Source organism: Lepidochelys kempii, chromosome 6 (genome assembly GCF_965140285.1).
Source record: "Lepidochelys kempii isolate rLepKem1 chromosome 6, rLepKem1.hap1, whole genome shotgun sequence".
Taxonomy (NCBI): Eukaryota; Metazoa; Chordata; order Testudines; family Cheloniidae; genus Lepidochelys; species Lepidochelys kempii.
In genome coordinates, this window is record NC_136385.1 from 49,603,294 (window position 1) to 49,625,166 (window position 21,873).

Sequence of the window (21,873 nt, forward strand, 5' to 3'; positions counted from 1 at the left end):
ACATCCTCTATCTCTATTTTAATCACAATTGTTAATACAACAAAAGGGCGGAGAGTCTCTGGGTGCTGTTTCTGTTGTTAGAGTATTGCTTTGAGTCTCTCTCTCTTGTGAATTGCTTTGAGAATAGACTCTGTCTTAGAATGTACTAACACAATTAGCAGCTTGCAAGTTTCACACAGAGAGGGAGAGAAACAGTACCAAAAACCAAGAGACCTCTTAATTAGTAATACCCTGGAATTTGAACTATGGGGAATCAAACTCATTTGTGATTTTAATACAGAACTTCTTTAATATGATCCAACACTGAATCTCCATTAAACTTTTCAAGGTACCCGACAGACCTCACCAAAATGATTGTTGGCCGTTGATTTCACGGAGGGAGGGAGGGGAGAGCAAATGAATACAAAACAAATCTGATCTATTTCTTGTTTTGATCCACTCCATCTATCTTTTACATCTTTGGCTGGCAGCAGATGGTGCAGTAGGACTGCTAGCCATCCTCATCTCCTGGCTGCTCGCCAGAAGATGGTACAATACGACTGCCGGCAAGACTAAAGAGAATGACCTGGTTAGTCTCTTCTGTTTCAGTCCCTCTGTCCATGTCTGCCCAGGTGCTCCTGACCGACCTTACCGAGGCGGCCAAGAGCACCTAGGACATGATGACAATGGTTATCAGGCCCATTGCACCATCTGCTGCCACAAGACAATGAACTGCTGCTGTGTAGCAATGCAGTACCGTGTCTGCCAGCACCCAGGAGACATACAGTGACAGTGAGCTGAGTGGGTTCCATGCTTGCCGTGGTATGGCCAGAAAAAAAGGCGCGAAACGATTGTCTGCCGTTGCTTTCACAGAGGGAGGGCCTGACAACATGTACGCAGAACCACCCGCGACAATGTTTTTGCCCCATTCGGCATTGGGATCTCAACCCAGAATTCCAATGGGCAGTTGAGACTGCGGGAACTGTGGGATAGCTACTCACAGTACAATGCTCCAGAAGTCGACGCTAGCCTTGATACTGTAGAAGCACTCTGACGAGTTAATACACTTAATGCACTTAGAGCATTTTGTGTGGAGACACACACAATCAACTATATAAAAATGATTTCTAAAAAACCGACTTCTATAAATTCGACCTAATTTCATAGTGTAGACATACCCTTAGAGGCTCCCTAATAACAAACAATACTCCCATTAAATGGTTGCAAGTGATGAAGGACATGAATTCTCACATTATTCGGTGGTATTTGGCACTGCAACTATGTGCCTTTCCTGTGAGACACTAACAGGGTTCTCAGTAGCAGAATGCAGACTTCTTTTCCCAGGATAAGGGGCTGAGATTGGGCCCTGGGGGTCATTCTGTGGGTGGGAGGGTGTGATGGGGGTCTTTCAAGTTGTCTTTGCCCCTTGCTAGAGGTATCATTGCCCTAATACTCCCTCATCAAGGAAAATTGAATCAGGCTACCAACAAGGTAGTCCTAGAGAAAATAGGCCTAGAGGAAATACTGACAGATCAAGAGCTAGCGGGCCAGTTAAGAACACTTGACTGCCTCTTCTCAGTAGCAGAGTTGGGTGAGAGAGGAGGAGTGGCTCAGTGCTAGCCTTGACCCAGGCCAGGGCCTTGCCTTTAAATGCTGAAACTAAGCACTTTCAGTTGATTGTTTTCTTCATTTAAAGGCATTGACATCCAGTTCTGAGTTTTGTTACTCAAGTGTTTAGACTGATGCCAAGCTTACCTTATGCCCAGCGGATGGCCTAAAATTTATGGGCTAAGGCAGGGAGTGCCCATAATACCAAGCTTGGCCCTACCGTGGCGGCTATGGAGCAACCCCACCTCCCACTGTAAACATCAGTAAAAGCACAGGCAAGTTTAATGACTTAATATTTCACAATAATTTTTATTATCACTTTTGCATTACTATTGCAGTCTCTCCTCTACACCAGATTGCAAAGCCACCGTCTCCTCATTTAAATCCCTCACCAAGATTATTTTATGATGCTTTCAAGAACCTAGTTGACTAAGTCATGTATTTGTTTGTTTACTGTATGAGTTAACTGTTCATGTAAGTGGAGAACTTAGTATTTAATGTACATGCAACCACCACAGGTTTATCTGACAAAACATATGCTTATTGGCTTGTTCACTTTTGCTTGCATAATGTATCTGTCTTTGCCTTTTCTAGGGCATATACTGGTTAGGGCAAGGACTGTATCCACTCTCTTTGAACAGCTCTAGTCCATAGTGGATGACATTGTTCATGCAGTAAGAGGTAGTCCAATGGAGGAGGGGATGCTCAGAAAGTCAGGGCGGGGGGGAGGAGGGGGAACATATCCATTGTTTTAAAAATGTATTTAATAGCATTTCCCCCCCCCCCCTTTCATCCTGAATCCTCCACTGTCGTGTCCACTTACAGATATGATTTTGGTCACAAGTGATAAATATTCAAGTCTTTCACCTGCAGTGGAAAAAAAACTGTTTCCCATTATCAAATATATGTTGAGACACTAATTCACATTGCAAGCAAACTGTGCCAGACTAAAATGGGAACATCCGGGCTACACCTTCCACTGCTGCATATTGGTGTCTCTGTAGGCCTAATTCCAGCGATGTCTGTCTATAACTGCTGAGGATCTTGCCCAATATTCCTCACCCCCCGACACATGCCTTCATCCTTTTCATGTAAAGATACACAGTGTGGGAAAGAACATTTCAGGAGCTAGATTATAACAAAAGTTCTTCAATCTTTAATTTCTGTTTTATTTGGAGACCTGGCCATTTTAGTGCTACCATGTTCTAAATAGCTACTGGGAACATGTTACATTAGAAGGTGAAGAGTTATTCTTCAAACCACGCTTTCTCCCCCACAAGATGTTTTACAGAAAACTGGAAACAGTTTTTGCTGGTGTCAAGCAGAGTGTGTGAACACTGCTGTCTTCCAAAAGGGATATGTTTTGTCTGGAACTCTCAGTCTTAAAATACCCCTGGTATTAGTCGGTAAGGAACTGCAGTAGTGTAGCGCTTCCACTCCTTGCCGTATTTGCTGGAGCAACGGTGTTCATCCCTGATGCAGCGGTGGGTCAGCAGAATGGTCATGTAAATGATGTAGAAATACGGCAGGATGTGCCCAAAGCCACAAGTCAAGCAGTATGCCAGGGAACCCATCAGGTCACCTGTGTAGTTAAAATGTCGCGCCACTCCCCAGAATCCTGAAATCATCAGCTTGCTGTAGTATTTAGTCCCATCCAATGACGTGTAGGAGCATTCAATATATTCTGGCTTCTTACCCCAGATCTTACAGTGCCCATCTGTGCGACGGAAGAGATCTTTTTGGTGGTTGGTCATCCTGAAGATATAATAGCCAACCAGCCCCAAAAGCAGGATCCCAACTGCATTAGCTTTTGAGAGCTGTACAGGATGGTAAACCAAATATAAACCCTGTGGAGTGAGGAAGAGTTAGAGGGTTCAGTGAATTTCTGTAAACAAATGTTTCCTCCAAGCTGAGTGGCACCCCCTTTGCCTGGAGGATGCTAGACTACTTCTCTAAGCAAATGGGGACCCAGGTAGAGGAGAGGATCAGTGAGAGCAGGGAAACTTGCAAGACCCAGACCCACGCTACAAATGTATGGCCATCTCTCCAGGTAAAGCCACAGGTGGTTCTTAGAAAACCACCCATTTCTCTCACTGTGATGGCATTGTAGGTGGCTGTAGGAACAACTCATATGAACAGCATTAAAGGCTCAAGCAGCAAGCAGCCTGCCTGCTGTACTCTGCTATCATGGCATTCAGCTCAATCTTGGATGGTACCAGTGATCTTCACACCCCAGAAATAATAAGACACAGCAGGGCCCTTATCCACTAAATCAGGGGTGGGAAACTACGGCCCATGAGCCATTTTAAGCCGGCCTGCGAACTCCTGCTGGTGGGGTCTAGGGCTTGCCCTGCTCCGGCGCTCCAGCTGGGGCGCAGAGTCAGGGCCTGCTCCATGCAGCTCCCAGAAGCCGCAGCATGGCCCCCCTCCAGCTCCTACGCCCTCCAATGGCCCGCTCCGGTGCTCCAATGGGAGCTGCAGGGGCGGTGCCTGCGGACGGGGCAGGACCCAGAGCCGCCTGGCTGCGCCTACACATAGGAACCAGAAAAGGGACATGCTGCTGCTTCTGGGAGCCGCTTGAGGTAAGTGCCTCTCCCCATGCCCCAACCCCCTGCCCCAGCCCTGATTCCCTCTCCCGCCCTCCAAACCCTTCGTCCCAGCCCAGAGCACCATCCTACACCCCAAACTCCTCATCCCCAGCCCAAAGCCCGTACACCCCAGCCGGAGCCCTCACCCCCCCCACCCTGAACTCCTCATTTATGGCCCCACCCTGGAGCCCACACCCCTCAATCAAAGCCTCACCCCCTCCCGCACCCCAACCCCAATTTTGTGAGCATTCATGGCCCACCATACAATTTCTATTCCCAGATGTGGCCTTTGGGCCAAAAAGTTTGCCCACCCCTGCACTAAATCATCCCAATGTAGGGGTGTGACAGAATACACCCCTGTATCCACACCCTACACACTATTGTAATCACCTTTGTTCAAAGTGTGCCTTGTAAGGTACCATGTGAAAACTCATAATTTACTGGTCAGCACTGTCCTGTTAAAATATGTGTGGGAACATTGCATGTAAAGTTATAAGATACCCCTGTGTGTTGTTGTTATTAACATGTTTCAAACCCCACAGCCCTGCCCAAGCAAAAGCTGGCAAACAGGTCTGTCCTAAACAAAGAAATGTGTGTGGCTTAATTTGCATTTAAGCAGTAAATAGAGTCCTCAAGCGGGAAGGGAAGACAAGGAAGTTCAAACAGGTGGGGAAAAAAGCAGGGAATATCCTTCCACACAGACTCTGGCTCCTGGGTCTCAGCTGGAAATGTTTTTCCAAGAGGGCGACAAATTATAAAAAGAAGGGACAAACATCCCAAGGCACCCTCTCTCTCCCTCTGCTCATCGTGGGCTCTGTGGGAGGCGTCCTGACCTAAAGAGTTTGATCAGTGAGACTGCTGAAAGCATGTGGTGAGAAAACAAACTACATTAGATTTAAAGCAAAGTTAAGTAAGGCATCAGGAGGCATTTTATCTTAATTTTTCCTGTAACTATTTCTGACTCTTATGCCTCATTATTTGTACTCAAAATCTCTCTTTCTCTCTGTAGTTAATTAACTTAATACACTTGTTTTATCTAATCCAGTGTGTTCAAAGTTGAAGTGTCTGGGAAATGCCATTTGGGGTAACAATTTGTGTGCATGCATATTATTCCCTTAAAGGAATAACAGGCTCAATATATCTGTACTGTCCAGTACAGGACATACATTTCTGGGGGAAGATCTGGGACTAGGAACATGTTGGGGTTACCTTGTGGTAATTTTTAAGTCTAGTAAGACCCAAGTCATAGCTGGGAGTAAATTACATGCTGGAGACTGTTTGTGAGCAGCAAGGCATTGTAAAGAGCACCCCAGGTTACCGGGCAGGGGTGACACAGCTACTCATTAATCTGGATTGTATCCTGTTGTGTCACAATACATCTAACAAAGGAATGGTTGGAACCACTATTGTTAACTATCTATTACATTACTCAACTAAGTTTACTTAGAAGCCAGTTATTTAGGATGCTAGTCATGCTGCTAGGGAAACACATTTTTAGGATTTCTATATTTACTTTTAACTTGTTCTGCTTCCATGCAAATGCTATTCTCAATACAATTGTATTTTTACCTGCAGAGTGTAGAGGTAAGGCAGCCAAACGCAATCTCCCCAGCCCAGGTACCATCCAAAATGATCATGACAGATATCAATAGTTTTCAAATACCAAGCTTCATTCCAGAAGAAGTCCAATACATAAATACCCTGGAAATAAATGTCTTATGCTTAGAACAATGCTCTGTTGCTATTAAAACATCTGTCGTAGTCACCCAGTCTCACTGTACTAGGATCAGGCTGCTGGTTTTATCTTGTGGCAACAGCCTGAGAACCTTTCTGCATTTTTACATTGGCAAAACAGAGTATTTTTTTTTAAGTATTACCACAATTGTAGTAATGCGTACACGTATAATTTGAATTCAGTACTTTCAAGGTGACTGCTAAACCAATGCTAAAATTCCTAGCTTATTACTTATTAGGGCCAACCCATTCTAGACAGACAATAGTAACAGCACGGCCCTGCTGTGGAATGGAATGTGGCAGGCAAACAAAACCAGCTTAAACCCACAGACACCCTTTAGGCATCTCACCATGCATCCGATGAAGTGAGCTGTAGTTCACGAAAGCTTATGCTCAAATAAATTGGTTAGTCTCTAAGGTGCCACAAGTCCTCCTTTTCTTTTCACTGTACCTAGGTAATGTTGATCATCTGATCGTGAGATCCAGTGCTAATGTAATGTACACAAAGGCACAGTGGTGCACTTCAAGACACATATGAATGTTAGTCTTTGACTTTGTTTGTGTTGTTTTAAGTTAGATCCTTAATCTATCTAGTTTGTCAGCTTTTGCCTAACAGAGATTTCAACATATCCTGGTCACAGCAGGACTGCCAGCAGCCACAACAGGAGATGGAGTGACTTCCTGGTCTTTAGCCCATCTCCTTATTCCCCGAAATGGACCAGAATAAACTGCTCTGGTCCAGTGGTCTTGATTCACAGGACCAACAGCTTTCAAAGCCTCAGGGCTTGTCTACACTACTGCTTAAGTCGATGTAAGTTACGTCACTCAGGGGTATGAATAAGCCACCCCCTCCGAGCGATGTATATCGATGTCCACGCTAGCGCTATGTTGGAGGGAGACGCTCTTCCACCGACACAGCTTCTGCCTCTCATTGAGGTGGAGTAATTATGTCAATGGGAGAGCACTCTCCCGTCAGCATAGTGCGTCTTCACCAGACGCGCTACAGCGGCACAGCTGCATTGGTGAAGCTGCGCCGATGTAGTGCGGTAGTGTAGACCAGCCCTTAGTCTCCTGGCCGTTCTCTTTTGCTACATGCTCATCTGCCCCCTCCTTTATTTTGGTCAACCTCATGCCTTTGTCGCTCCTCTGTTCCAGTTTCTACCTACTCCTCTTCCATGAGTTCGTTGAGTTCATAGAATCATAGAATATCAGGGTTGGAAGGGACCTCAGGAGGTCATCTAGTCCAACCCCCTGCTCAAAAGCAGGACCCATACCCAATTAAATCATCCCAGCCAGGGCTTTGTCAAGCCTGACCTTAAAAACTTCTAAGGAAGGAGATTCCACCACCTCCCTAGGCAACGCATTCCAGTGTTTCACCACCCTCCTAGTGAAAAAGTTTTTCCTAATATCCAACCTAAACCTCCCCCACTGCAACTTGAGGCCATTACTCCTTGTCCTGTCCTCTTCCACCACTGAGAATAGTCTAGAACCATCCTCTCTGGAACTACCTCTCAGGTAGTTGAAAGCAGTTATCAAATCCCCCCTCATTCTTCTCTTCTGCAGACTAAACAATCCCAGTTCCCTCAGCCTCTCCTCATAACTCATGTGTTCCAGACCCCTAATCATTTTTGTTGCCCTTCGCTGGACTCTCTCCAATTTATCCACATCCTTCTTGTAGTGTGGGGCCCAAAACTGGACACAGTACTCCAGATGAGGCCTCACCAATGTCGAATAGTTCAGGATCCTGACACAGGGAAGAAAGGTAAGCAGCAGAATATGGACCCTGAACTTCAGGAAAGCAGACTTTGACTCCTTCAGGGAACTGATGGGTAGGATTCCCTGGGGGAATAACATGAAGGGGAAAGGAGTCCAGGAGAGCTGGCTGTATTTCAAGGAATCCCTATTGAGGTTACAGGGACAAACCATCCCGATGTGTCGAAAGAATAGTAAATATGGCAGGCGACCAGCTTGGCTTAATGGTGAAATCCTTGCGGATCTTAAACATAAAAAAGAAGCTTACAAGAAGTGGAAGATTGGTCAAATAACCAGGGAAGAGTATAAAAATATTGCTCGGGCATGTAGGAATGAAATCAGGAGGGCCAAATCACACCTGGAGCTGCAGCTAGCAAGAGATGTTAAGAGTAACAAGAAGGGTTTCTTCAGGTATGTTGGCAACAAGAAGAAAGCCAAGGAAAGTGTGGGCCCCTTACTTAATGAGGGAGGCAACCTAGTGACAGAGGATGTGGAAAAAGCTAATGTACTCAATGCTTTTTTTGCCTCTGTCTTCACGAACAAGGTCAGCTCCCAGACTGCTGCACTGGGCATCACAGCATGGGGAGTAGGTGGCCAGCCCTCTGTGGAGAAAGAAGTGGTTAGGGACTACTTAGAAAAGCTGGACGTGCACAAGTCCATGGGGCCGGATGCGTTGCATCCGAGAGTGCTAAAGGAATTGGCGGCTGTGATTGCAGAGCCATTGGCCATTATCTTTGAAAACTCATGGCAAACGGGGGAAGTCCCGGATGACTGGAAAAAGGTTAATGTAGTGCCAATCTTTAAAAAAGGGAAGAAGGAGGATCCTGGGAACTACAGGCCAGTCAGTCTCACCTCAGTCCCCAGAAAAATCATGGAGCAGGTTCTCAAGGAATCAATCCTGAAGTACTTACATGAGAGGAAAGTGATCAGGAACAGTCAGCATGGATTCACCAAGGGAAGGTCATGCCTGACTAATCTAATCGCCTTCTATGATGTGATTACTGGTTCTGTGGATGAAGGGAAAGCAGTGGATGTATTGTTTCTTGACTTTAGCAAAGCTTTTGACACGGTCTCCCACAGTATTCTTGTCAGCAAGTTAAAGAAGTATGGGCTGGGTGAATGCACTATAAGGTGGGTAGAAAGTTGGCTAGATTGTCGGGCTCAACGGGTAGTGATCAATGGCTCCATGTCTAGTTGGCAGCCGGTATCAATTGGAGTGCCCCAAGGGTCGGTCCTGGGGCCAGTTTTGTTCAAGATCTTCATAAATGATCTGGAGGATTGTGTGGATTGCACTCTCAGCAAATTTGGGGATGATACTAAACTAGGAGGAGTGGTAGATTCGCTGGAGGGCAGGGATAGGATACAGAGGGACCTAGACAAATTGGAGGACTGGGCCAAAAGAAATCTGATGAGGTTCAATGAGGTTCAACAAGGATAAGTGCAGAGTCCTGCACTTAGGACGGAAGAACCCAATGCACCGCTACAGACTAGGGACCGAATGGCTAGGCAGCAGTTCTGCAGAAAAGGACCTAGGGGTGACAGTGGACGAGAAGCTGGATATGAGTCAACAGTGTGCCCTTCTTGCCAAGAAGGCCAATGGCATTTTGGGATGTATAAGTAGGGGCACAGCCAGCAGATAGAGGGACGTGATCGTTCCCCTCTATTCGACATTGGTGAGGCCTCATCTAGAGTACTGTGTCCAGTTTTGGGCCCCGCACTACAAGAAGAATGTGGATAAATTGGAGAGAGTCCAGCGAAGGGCAACAAAAATGATTAGGGGTCTGGAACACATGACTTATGAGGAGAGGCTGAGGGAACTGGGATTGTTTCGTCTGCAGAAGAGAAGAATGAGGGGGGATTTGATAGCTGCTTTCAACTACCTGAGAGGTGGTTCCAAAGAGGAAGGTTCTAGACTATTCTCAGTGGTAGAAGAGGACAGGACAAGGAGTAAAGGTCTCAAGTTGCAGTGGGGGAGGTTTAGGTTGGATATTAGGAAAAACTTTTTCACTAGGAGGGTGGTGAAACACTGGAACGCATTAACTAGGGAGGTGGTAGAATCTCCTTCCTTAGAGGTTTTTAAGGTCAGGCTTGACAGAGCTCTGGCTGGGATGATTTAGTTGGGGATTGGTCCTGCTTTGAGCAGGGGGTTGGACTAGATGACCTCCTGAGGTCCCTTCCAACTCTGATATTCTATGATTCAAACCCCTAGAAACATCTATTTTATCACTAGCTAGCTTACTCAAAAAGTCATGTGATGATTTTAGGCTCCCAAGCCATTCTAACATCTTTGGTGCCACATGGCTGAAAATGATAACAAGTTTTTTTTAAATTGAAAAAGTTCTGTGCCTGCACAAGGCTGGGATTCTAGCTGTTATCAGTCAATATCAGTCTTCATTCAATAAATCCAAATTATTAACCTTATTTACCAAAAAAAGTGTGCTTTTCTTGATTAAACAAAAAATACATTATAAATCTGGAAGTCTTGAGTTTTTTTTTTGGCTCCTAGATTATAAACAAAGCAGAGAATATTTTTAAAAAATATGAGTTAATCATTTGGATACAAGGAGTCACGCCAAGAATCTATTTCCCCATGTTAAGTATCCTCACACCTTCTTGTCAGCTGTCTAAATGGGCCATCTTGATTATCACTACAAAAGTTTTTTTTCTCCTGCTTATAATAGCTCATCTTAATTAGCCTCTTACTCCACTTTTTCATGTTCTCTGTATGTATATCTATGTCTATCTATCTATCTTCTTACTATATGTTCCATTCTATGCATCCAATGAAGTGAGCTGTAGCCCACGAAAGCTTACGCTCAAATATATTTGTTAGTCTCTAAGGTGCCACAAGTACTCCTGTTCTTTTTAAAGGGATTTTGCAGTTCCACAGGCGTAAACATCTACACAGAAACATTTAACTAACAAATCTTTTTAGCAGCCACTGCCACTGTTTTAGGCTCCATGCTGGGAAGGTGCAGTGTCTCCACTGTCTCAGCATGGAGCCTAAAACAGTGGTTTTAGGGGGGAAAAGGGGCGGGGGAAGGGACATGTAGCCCCAATCTTGATCCCATTGAAGTCAAGTGGAATTCCGTCAGCGTCCAAAGGAAACAGTATCAGGCCTGTTTCTAGAATACAGACTGAAAGACAAATGTATTTCTTAGATTAAATAGGTCCCTGATCCTGCATCAAGCTCTGCAGATGTGGACACGGTTGTGCCACTGACTTCTGTGGGACTCTGCATGAGTGTAAAAGCCCATGCTAGCAGGTCCCGAAGCATGATCATGGCCAAGGTTATTCTATGTCAACAAGAAATAACTGTGCATTCAATTTTATCATGAGAATTTAGTCTATTTTAATATCCATAGTTTTCAACCAGGTTTAATTCCACCATTCTAGACTTACCTGTAGGACATTGACTAGGATCATTGAGTTGGTCACCTGACCATACAGTTCCTGTTGTTTGGCAGCGTAGGAGAGGTTAATTAGAGTCCAGGCTACAATACCAGGCCGGCCATTGAAGAATAGCTTGAAATCAAACCACTTCCCTATTCGAGGGTTAAATTCAATCCCCATCATATAGTCATAAAATAAATTGCCAGTGAATTTGCTAAAAAGGTATAAAAAAAATTGTAGAGGTAATACATTCACATGCAACAGTAGCAAATTAAGTTTGAATATAGGTTTCAGTTAATTTTCCAATACATGAACTACTGTCATTTTGTGAACTGAAGGTGTGTTAATATATAAATTATATAAATATATAATTATTAAGATGATACAAGTTGATCCGATGAAGGTAATATAAAGGTAAGTTCTGCCTCTAAGATCTTGTTGGATCATATTAAAGAAATTCTGTATTAAAAATCACAAATGAGTTTGATTCCCCATAGTTTCAATTCCAGGGTATTACTAATGAAGAGGTCTCTTGGTTTTTGGTACTGTTTCTCTCCCTCTATGTGTGAAACTTGCAAGCTGCTAATTGTGTTAGTACATTCTAAGACAGAGTCTGTTCTCAAAGCAATTCACAGAGAGAGAGACTCAAAGCAATACTCTAACAACAGAAACAGCACCCAGAGACTCCCCACCCTTTTGTTGTATTAACAATTGTGATTAAAATAGAGATAGAGGATGTATGTGGATGGATGCTTGGTGTGGATAATAACTGAATGATCAGGGAGGTGCCAGCCTAAGAATCCAGTGTCCATCGGCTGAAGAAGGCGTCAAGTGGAAATAACCAGAGGACCCCCCCGGAGGGCAAACTGGAATCCACCCAACAGCCTCAAGAATGGGAGAACCAAAGAACAAGATAACATCTTGGAGCCGTCAGGAATGTGCTATCTGCTGATTGATTCAGCAACAGCATGATGAAGCAATTCCCATAGACTGCCATAGGAAGAAATTCCTATAAAAATAGACTCTAAAAAGTGAGAACTTTGGGGTCTGATTCTGCAAACCAACTTCCAGGAGCATCAGATGAGCATCTGACAAGGCCCTGCTCCCTCCTCATGTCCAGGCCACCTGGCCAGTGGCTTGGCATGAGCAACTCTAAGGCTGGTAACTATGATAACAACCTTGCAGAACCTGTGTGTGTGTGTGTGTGTGTTTGTATGAATGAATGTGAGAATAAATTTGAGATTGAATGGAATGTTATAACTATAACTAACTGCTTACTATGATTCTTTCTGTATTCACAATAAATGTGGTATTTTGCCTTTTTCCCTTTAATAAGATCCTGCTGGTTTTTATTTTATTGGTACAACAATCTTCCTAGTTTAGTTTTGATATTTCTTTTGACCAGTCATACCATTTTCTAGCCAGATTAAGATATTAGTCAAAAATGCATTCTTATCACTGTACTGAAGAAGATTCAATGTTCACATGTCAAAGTTCTCCATAACACTGTACTATATGAGTATTAACAGCAACATACCAGTCATTGGGGTTACTGGGGAAAAAGTAGCTTTTAATCATTGCAAATGTGGAAGCTGCGTATCCCAGAATATTAGCACACCATAGGAGAGGAATCCAGTTGTCAAAAATGATGGTGGGTGAGAACCAATGGAAGTAGTGAGCATTTGCAAACCAGAGAGCATGGGTAATGATCCAGGCTTGAAGTCCATTGATTTCATATTTATTTACTGTGCCTAAAGAGGAAGAGGTAAATTGTTCAACATTCTGTGATACTGCATGAATTAGGTATAAAGGGAACATGCCTTTTATTAGCTCTGGGCGTAGCCCTATCCAGGAGTGCAAATCCATTGCCCATTATGAAAACGAGTCTTTCCATTGGCCTCTTTGCTCATCCTGAAGCACTGAAAGATCTCCTTCTCCCAAACACTCAAGTCTTATTGTGGCTTCCATCCTTCAAATGAATGAAGACCTGATGACACTCTAGTGTAGTCATCAACATAGCTGCCTAGGCCTGCTCTTTACTTCAGAAAGGGGAAGGGGGGTGGGCAGGGAAACATGTTTCTTAACTGAAGTTAAATAGCTCAAGGTAAAATCCCAGTGAACAGAAGGAAGTATGTAGTTTTCACACAATCTAATTCTCTAAAGTACATTATGGGAGTGTTCGTCTATATTTCCCACTTCTACAATAATCCAGATATATATTTGGAAAATTCAATTAACTATAGCAGGTAAGAGATCTAATGGAGGAACTGTCATTTAAAAGGAAATACACATTGTATGTGCTAAGGGAAAAAACAAAACCCTTACCAGCAGGGGTCAGAGCGCCTTCTTGTACTCCTCCTACATATCCAGGTAGAAACTTGTGGCAGAAATCAGGAACTAATATATATAACATCACCTACATTGCAAAGAATGTAAGAGTAATAAATAATTGGCAGGGCATAAAATATCGAATACCTATACACACACACAAACTGTGCATAAATATTAACTTGTAAAAGACCCCAACATTGAAAATGCAGATATGCAGACCCACCAAAAGGCCAATTCACTTTAAATGTCATAAACCAGAATTCCTTACAGAATTGAATTTTCGTATACAATTAAAACTATATCAAATTTATCCTAAATAATATTTTATAAAAGCTAATACAATAGAAATGTTTCCAGGAAATTAGAGGAAAAAATTGGAAGAATATTTTTAAATAAATATTTTCCTTCAGTATTTGCAATCATGTGTTAATGGATAAGAACCTGAAGTGATTAGGAGCTGACTATAAGCAAAGCTGAAACTAACCTACTTTCACTGAAGAAGATGAGAAAATAAAGTACAATAAAGAGAGAAAGAAAGAACTGCATACAACATTACAAGTATATTAGATGTAAAAGCAGCTCAATTTTAGTAATCTAAACATAGCAATAGTCTACTACCACAACAGCCAAATCCTGAAATATTTACTTAGCCTTTACTTATACAGCTATAGAAACTACTGGGATTATGCCCAAGTGAGAACTCTGGGTAATGCACAAAATTGTGAAGCTTGATTTTTAACTTATCTGTGACCCTTTAAGCTCACTTCACCTGGCCTGCTGGATAAAAATTGATTTTTTTGGAAAAAAAAATAAAAATTGATTTTTTATTTAAAATCAGATTTTTGGTTTTGTTATTTAAATGACAGTAAGTTTTTCTTTTTTTAAAATAGACCTGTTAAAATAAAATCTGAACTTAATACAACATATGTTAGGGCCTAACCTTACTATACTGTAGTTGTAAATGTAAAACATGTTTTGATAAGAGAAGTTTATGTATCCAAAATATTTCAGGTTGTTTTAAAAAAAAAAAGTAAAATGTATATGCTGTTTTGTGTGCTTCATTAAATTCCAGTTACCATCCTAATGCAGCTTGACACAAATCATAAGCAAAGAATGAATTGGCTAGTAAATAACCAATATATCATTCACCATTAGCTAACATAGTAAAAATGTACAATTAACAATCAAACTATTAAGCTATATAATTGTTTCAGTAAATGTATGTTACAATGTACCGTCCTAAGTAGCAAAAAAGTGTACCAAATCTAATGAAAAGCTCTATTTAGTTGTAAATCAACATGTTATAATGGTTTCATCAAAGAGAACGCACCTTTCTTTACAAGATAACTGAAGTACAAATGGAGAAGTTGATTAAAATCAATGCTTTAGACTGATTCCACTTGGTGATTTAAATCGCCTTGATTTAAATCCACCTGCCATCACCTAGTTATCTTGTGTAACCCCCATCAGAGCGCATTACATTGCCTTGCAGTCATAACGCTTCAAGCTGTGATCTTGGCAGTTCTTGACAGAGGGGCTGAGTCTGAACTTGGATGAGATATTCTGTTTTTTTAAAAATTCACATTCTGCAGGAAGTGATGTTAGTGATTCACTTGATGTCATCCTTCCCCCTGAGTCAGTCAGTACTGACCCCAGTGTTCCACAGGGTGTGGAATGAGATTGGGGAGGAATGGTGCCCTATTATAGAAGGCTTCCATCACATGTGTGGCATAAGTGATAATGTGCATTACATGTGCATTACTAATGTGCATTACACTTTGCCAAGTGCTTAAGATCTATTTGGATGTCAGAAACTATATTCATTTAAGATTGTTAATTTACTTCTTATATCCTTTTCACATAATAGGGTTCACTAGAAAATTAGTCATGAAAGGAGATAAGCAACACATACCTAGATCAAATATGTGGAGTAATTATCTGACTTCAGTCTGTAATACAGAAACTGAAAGATTTACCTGGAAAGTGACCCAAAATATATAGATGTTAGCAGCTTTCCAGCTCAGGGAGGGTGTCTTGTTCCAGATGTCAGAGAGATGGGAATTCCCCATGAGCACATCAATGATGGGGTCCGTCAGAGAGCAATGGTACTGATCACACGACATTATAAAGTAATATACGATGAATGGAGAAAACGTAAGGAGGAAGAGGACGCTGGCCAAGGAAAACCAGTCTACTTCCCTGTAACAGAGACATGGGTTATCTTCTGAAGGGAATTTTGCATTGACACAGTGGGTCTGTTCCCATTGAGTTTCAATTTTAGAGTTTGTCAGTTACACTAAAATGTACTGCTTTGTAAAGCATAAGTTCATTTGCACATTAGCAAAAGTATACAGCACGGAAACTACTATGGTAAAAACAGAAGTCTGAAGAGAGCAAGCAGGGAGAGGTTGTATAGTTTGTGAAGTGCTCTCTAGGAAGTAGCTATTTGTTGCCAAGCCCAGGAGATGAAGGCTGGGCTTGTGTTTTAAGGCACTGGGCTGAAACATAGGAGACTCAGCTTCAAATTCCTGATTCTACCACAGACTCGCTGTGTGACCTTGGGCAAGTCATTTTTGTGTCTCTGTGCCCAGTTCACAACTTTCCATCCCAAAAAGGTGGTTTGAGGTCTAATTATTTAATCCACAATGAAACAGCTTTAATTGGAGAAACCTACATTAGCACATTCCGTAGCTCAGTGGTCAGAGCACTCACCGAGGATTTGAACAGGGGTCACTCACTTCTCCCACTCTGGCAGAGGGGGTGGGATGGAAATTGAACACGGGGCTCCCACATCCCAGGGTGAGGGTGGAAACCACTAGGCTAAAAGTTATAAGGTGGGCACTATGACAGACTGACAATATCCTGAATGAATTTATTGAATTAAGTTAAACCTTACTGAATTAGGGTTAATACCTCCAGGGTACCTTGTAGGAGAAACACAAATGTTTATGTCCTATTGTGAGATTGTATGTAACTTCTTTAGCCAGAGCACAAGATTAATGCAGTCTTCAGGAGGGATGAGGAAGTTCAACAGTCTTTTCTGGAACAATGTGTGTGAAGCGGATTTCCAAGGAAGTACCTCAAAGTGAGGGAAATACAAATTCTCCCTTCCAAAGCCAACTTTTTGAAGATACACCCTTGGGAGAGAGACCCACTGTATATTAAATTATCTGCTTCTGGACACTCCAGATCAAAGACCCCTGATCTGGACAATACTTGTTATGAGTTTGCTTGTTCTGAGCTGAAGCTGTGATGAACTGGTAGGGTAACCCACAAAGACTCCCTTAGGGTGGGCGGGCCGAAGGATATAAACCATCTAATAACTCCCAATAGCAAGTCTGAAGTCGAGCTGTACTTCAGATATGTTGTGTTTAGATCGTTCATACTGCAAGTCTAAACTGAAGGCTGGTGCAGCCTTTGTTTACTGAGGGGCCCTAGTCTTTTGAATATTGGGTTAGTATCACATTTTGAGTCTGTTCAGTCAGAGTGACAAGCCTCTCTCACCAGGCTCTTCCCCATTGGCCTTGAGATGCTCCAGAACCATTTGGGATGTTCTGATGTTTCCTTTCTTCAGATTTTCCTTCAGGAAAGGCTGCCATTGGATCCTACATGAAAGAGGTTTACATTACGTTATACCATCTGGTCCCCCCAACAATGAGTTTTGCATTATCCTTTATACATTACATTTTTGATAATCTTGAACTGTATCAGGCATCTGGACTCTGATTAAAAACAAACAAAAAAACCTTACATTTTCCTGCATATAAGATTGTAACCTAAGATATTGTTGATGCCAAAGGGCCCTGTAAAACTTATTGCCCAATCCAAAATTTTTATTAACACTGTATAATACCTGGGAACATTGTTAAAGATGACCTGCAAAGGGAAAATTAGATTGGGATTGTACCTTAACTGCCCACCACCTCCGACACACACACACATTTGGGTTTTTTTAGTGCCTTGCAGAGATTGCCTGAAAGGGTTCTGCCTCCCTCCACCCGTCCCAACCAAAGAAGATTATCCTGCTTGCTTTTCTTTACCCTGATATCTAGTCTCTTTGTGAGTTCAACCATCATTTCCCCTCTAGGCTTTAAATCGAGTTGCTAGCCTTTGTTAAAAGCAAAGCAATGTCTTCACTGCTATTTTAACCTGAGTTAAAGAACACACTTTCTTTGCAGTATAGGCATAGCCTGAAGGGGTGAGATTGAGTCTTTATTTAAAACAAACAAATCACACCATCTCACAAGTATGTCAGGCATTTAACAAAAGTTAAATAGTTGTTTGAGGTTTTATAGTCACACCTAATACAATGCCAGAGTTTCAAGCACTATGGCTGATCTACACTAAAATTTATGTTGTCCTAGCTACATCACTCAGGAGTTTGAAAAATTCACACCCATGAAAGATGTAATTAAACCAATCTATGCCCCAGCATAGACAGTGCTAGGTTGATGGAAGAATTTTCTGTTGACCTAGCTACCGCCTCCTGGAGAAGTAGATTTATTACAGTGATTACCCCTTCCATCACTGTAGTGTCTACACCACAGCACTACAGTGGCTCCATTGTAACATTTCTAGTGTAGCCAGACCCTAAAGATCCTTTACCTTCTCAGGTGCTCAGGTTTCATTTCCTTTGTACTAGCAGAACGTTATAATAGCCCTCCAGTCAACCACAGAGTCATCCTTGGAAGACAATTGCATGTAGTAGTTACCCTTCCCCCCGTTTACCCCAGCCTCAAAAAACAAGTTTTCAGACCTTTGGTCATCAAAAAGAGAGCATCCAAAGTGGACAAACCCAGTGTGTTTTCCTGTGCAAGTCACCGCTCATGTATTCAAACACCATTTTTCAAAGTAGTGGTGTTGTGGTAATTGCACATTGTTGTTGCTATGGCAATCGAGTTAGCTTATTAAGGGATAGCCCAGCCAGTTTTGGCTGGTTTGGTTAGTTCAGTGTGTGGAAAATAAATGGCTGCTTTCATGGCTCACAGCTCTCTGTGTGTCAAGTGATTTCTTCTTAAAACTGCTGCCCCCAAGGATACAACAAGTGGCACATACCCCTTGCCCAACTGAGGGTCCACCACTGGGACCTTGCTAGGAGCCAGTGGGCTACACCAGCTTTCCAGCCAACCTCCTCTTTAATAGAGTCTCCTCACCTTCAGTGTCATCTCTGTTGGGGACACTGGGGCATGGCCACTAGGTGACTCGAGGGGTGGAAGACCACGAGTGTCGATGAAGCCCCCTCGCACTAGGCCCAAGTGTCCTTGGCCCCCTCCCCTCCTGCCTGGAGGCACTCGCAGCAGCTCTGCGTACTAGGCCCAAGTGTCTTTGGCCCCCCCTGCCTGAAGGCACTCACAGCAGTTATGCTGAGGATCTGCAACAATACGTTGCAGAGTCAGACTGCCTGAAACTAAGCAAGGCGAAACAGGGCAGATATGGAAGAACAATGCTGAATAAAGCAGCTTTGTGTATGGTTTAACAAATGATACAGAGAACAAGGGAACTAGCTGGGAACTGGATTGGCTGGCTATATGGATACTTAGGGCAGCTTGCTATTGGATAAGTATGCTGAAGAAAGGATGTATAAAAGCCTGTGTAACTTCCTGCTCTGGGTGCAGGATTTGAGATTCTATTCTCCCTGTACCTTTTTGCAGCTGCAAATAAACTTTTCTGCTTCTCCACCCCGTTGTGATTATTGGGTGTAGCACACTGGGTAGCGAACCAACCTCAGCTGTTGTTTAGCCTCTCGGCACTGGGTGCCGGCAACAGCTTTTGGCATCCCTGGGTGGGCGACGAGGCTGCAATTTAGTCTTGCCCGGACCCCTCCTAGAGGTTGAGGATTGCGGTGAGAACCAACGCCCAGCGCGCACCGGTGAGTTCATCGGGGGCCTCAGAGGAGATGCGATTTGATCGACCCCGGAGGGCACAACGGTGCAACGCCATATAGTGGAGAAGCATCTGTGGACGACGATGAGGAACCGGTCCCTTGGACATAGGGGAGGAGCAGCTGCGGACGACGGTGAGGAACCAGTCCCTTGGATAAGGTAGGAACCTTTTGAAATCCGGATTGTATGCTCTGTTGGAACCTGGGGACGCCCAGAGTTACCCTGTAGGTATGGGACAGGGACAGAGCTCGGGGGTTAGGGCATGGTGTATGCCCCTAGAATGTATTCTAGGAAACTGGAAGGTATTTGGTGCAGATCCGATGACTAAGAGCCAATTAAAACGATTCTGTACAGTTGACTGACCTCAATATCAACTAGAGGACCAGGAGTAGTGGCCACCAGGAGGGTCAATTAATTACAACACGATCCTTCAGTTACTCCTGTTCTGTCAGAGAACAAGGAAATGGAATGAACATATGTATGCGCATTTGTTTCTGACTTTATGTACTCGACCAGATATTTTACAGCACTGTAATCTGACTCCAACTGGCTCGGTAGCAGCTAATGTTAGTCCCCAGACCCCCACCTCCACTGAAATGGCAGAGCCGGTGTCCCCTTCGGCCCCTACACCCACACCTTGTAAGTCCCCAATGGTTGGCCTATACCCCTTAATCACCGAAACTAAAGTCGCCCGGTCTGGATCGGACAGGTGTCCGGCCACGACTATGCAGGTTTATACTCATGTGCCCTTTAATCCTGTGGATTTGGCTGCTTTCAAAGCACAGGCAGGAGAGTTTTCCACCAACCCAAGCAGGTTTATATCAGTCTTTGAGGGGTGCCTCAGTAGTCACAAGCCGGACTGGGATGACTGTAACATCCTCCTGCGAACCCTATTGTCTGAGGTTGAAAGACAACAGGTTGTGTCCAAGGCAAGGGAGGAGGCGCAGAGACGGTACGGCCGGGATCGTATTAAAGTCCCCCGAGCAGACCCCAGGTGGGATCCAAATGATCATGGGGATATGACCCGCCTTACCTCCTATAAGGAGTTGCTTTTGCATGGACTTCGTCACTCGGCTGTCCGACATAATAATTGGGCAAAGCCATATGAAGTAATGCAGGATTTAAAAGAAAGCCCTGGGGCCTTTCTACAGCGTATTCGGGACACAATTTGACAGAACACTAATGCAGACCCTGATGATCAGGCAACTGAGTCAATTATTAAGGGAATTTTTACAAGCAGAGCAGCCCCTGATATTAAGAGAAAGTTACAAAAAAAGGAGGATTTAATGGACATGACCATGGCACAAATCATAGAGACTGCAAACCGAGCTTATAGTCTGAGAGAGACAGAGAAGGAGAGAAAGCAAGTGAGACTGATGGTAACAGCGGTACAGGCCGGCACTAAGAGAAGTGGCTGGGGAGGAAGGGGCCGTGGACACGAACGTCCGGGCACGCAGGAGAGACGACTGGGTCGCAACCAGTGTGCCTTGTGTCGACAAGAGGGACACTGGAAAAATGAGTGCCCAAAGAGGAAAGAAAAGGGGAGTGCCTCTATGATGGTGATGGCGGAGCAGGAATAGGGGTGTCAGGGGAGACGGACCACCCTACCCCCGGAACCCCGAGTAAAGATGCGGGTGGGAAGCTCATAAATAGATTTTTTAGTGGACTCTGGCGCGGCATGAACTGCTGTAAATCGACCCCTTCAGTTGCCAGTAGCAGATTCCCTTACTGTGGTAGGAGCCACAGGCAAAGACACCAAGTGCCCAGTGTATGCCCCAGCGGAATGCACTTTGGGAAACAGAACTATATCCCACAAGCTGGTATACCTCCCTGAGCGTCCTACACCTCTGCTGGGACGGGATCTGCTTTGTTGCCTTGGTGCGACCCTGCATTTTACTGAGGATGAAATAACGCTTACCTTACCCCTGAGAATGCATGGATCATGACCCTTGCAGTTGAGCCCTCAGCCACGCAAGCCCCAGAATGGAGCCTGTGGGAAGACCAGGTATACCCCCTCGTGTGGGCATCAGGGATTCCAGGAAAGGCCACCCACCAGACCCCCGTTACTATTCAGCTCATACCAGGGAAAGGCCCAGTGCAAGTAAAACAGTATCCAATCAAGAGGGAAGCCAGAGAAGGTTTACAGGAAACTATAGATCGATTCCTAATGTATGGTATTCTCCGGGAATGTCAGTCAGCCTGGAACACTCCCATTCTACCCGTATAGAAGCCTAATGGCACGTATCGGCTGGTACAGGACCTAAGGGCAGTCAATGAACGGGTTAAGACTTTGCACCCTCTTGTCCCTAACCCGTATACCTTATTGGCTTCTATAGGGGGACAGTATACCCATTTTTCAGTCCTCACTCTGGAAGATGCTTTCTTTACCATCCCAGTTGCCACCCCGTCACAGGAGATTTTCTCCTTTGAGTGGGAGGACCGCAAAAGGGTTAAAAAGCAACTTTGCTGGACAGTGTTGGCCCAGGGATTTAAAAACTCCCCCACCCTCTTTGGCCAGGCACCTAGAGGAGTGGGATAATGAGGAGACCCTCCTTCTGCAGTATGTAGATGATTTGTTAATTGCCACTGTGGGCCAAACCCCCTGC

The 21,873-nt window shown here is 43.9% G+C and overlaps 1 protein-coding gene across 1 annotated transcript in view; it reads right to left on the bottom strand.

Annotated features, from left to right (window-relative positions):
• Window positions 1-1,867: 1,867 nt before the first annotated feature.
• The window catches only part of DHCR7 (7-dehydrocholesterol reductase), a 30,052-nt gene continuing 10,046 nt past the window's right edge, over window positions 1,868-21,873 (bottom strand). Inside the window, exons 2-8 of the mRNA XM_073347859.2 lie at window positions 16,890-16,990; window positions 15,362-15,584; window positions 13,380-13,470; window positions 12,592-12,805; window positions 11,064-11,268; window positions 5,745-5,876; window positions 1,868-3,434 (exon numbers count right to left, since the gene is read on the bottom strand). Coding sequence (XP_073203960.1) covers window positions 2,970-3,434; window positions 5,745-5,876; window positions 11,064-11,268; window positions 12,592-12,805; window positions 13,380-13,470; window positions 15,362-15,584; window positions 16,890-16,984 — 1,425 coding nt within the window. The 5' untranslated portion in view covers window positions 16,985-16,990 and the 3' untranslated portion in view covers window positions 1,868-2,969. The remainder of the gene's footprint in view (window positions 3,435-5,744; window positions 5,877-11,063; window positions 11,269-12,591; window positions 12,806-13,379; window positions 13,471-15,361; window positions 15,585-16,889; window positions 16,991-21,873) is intronic.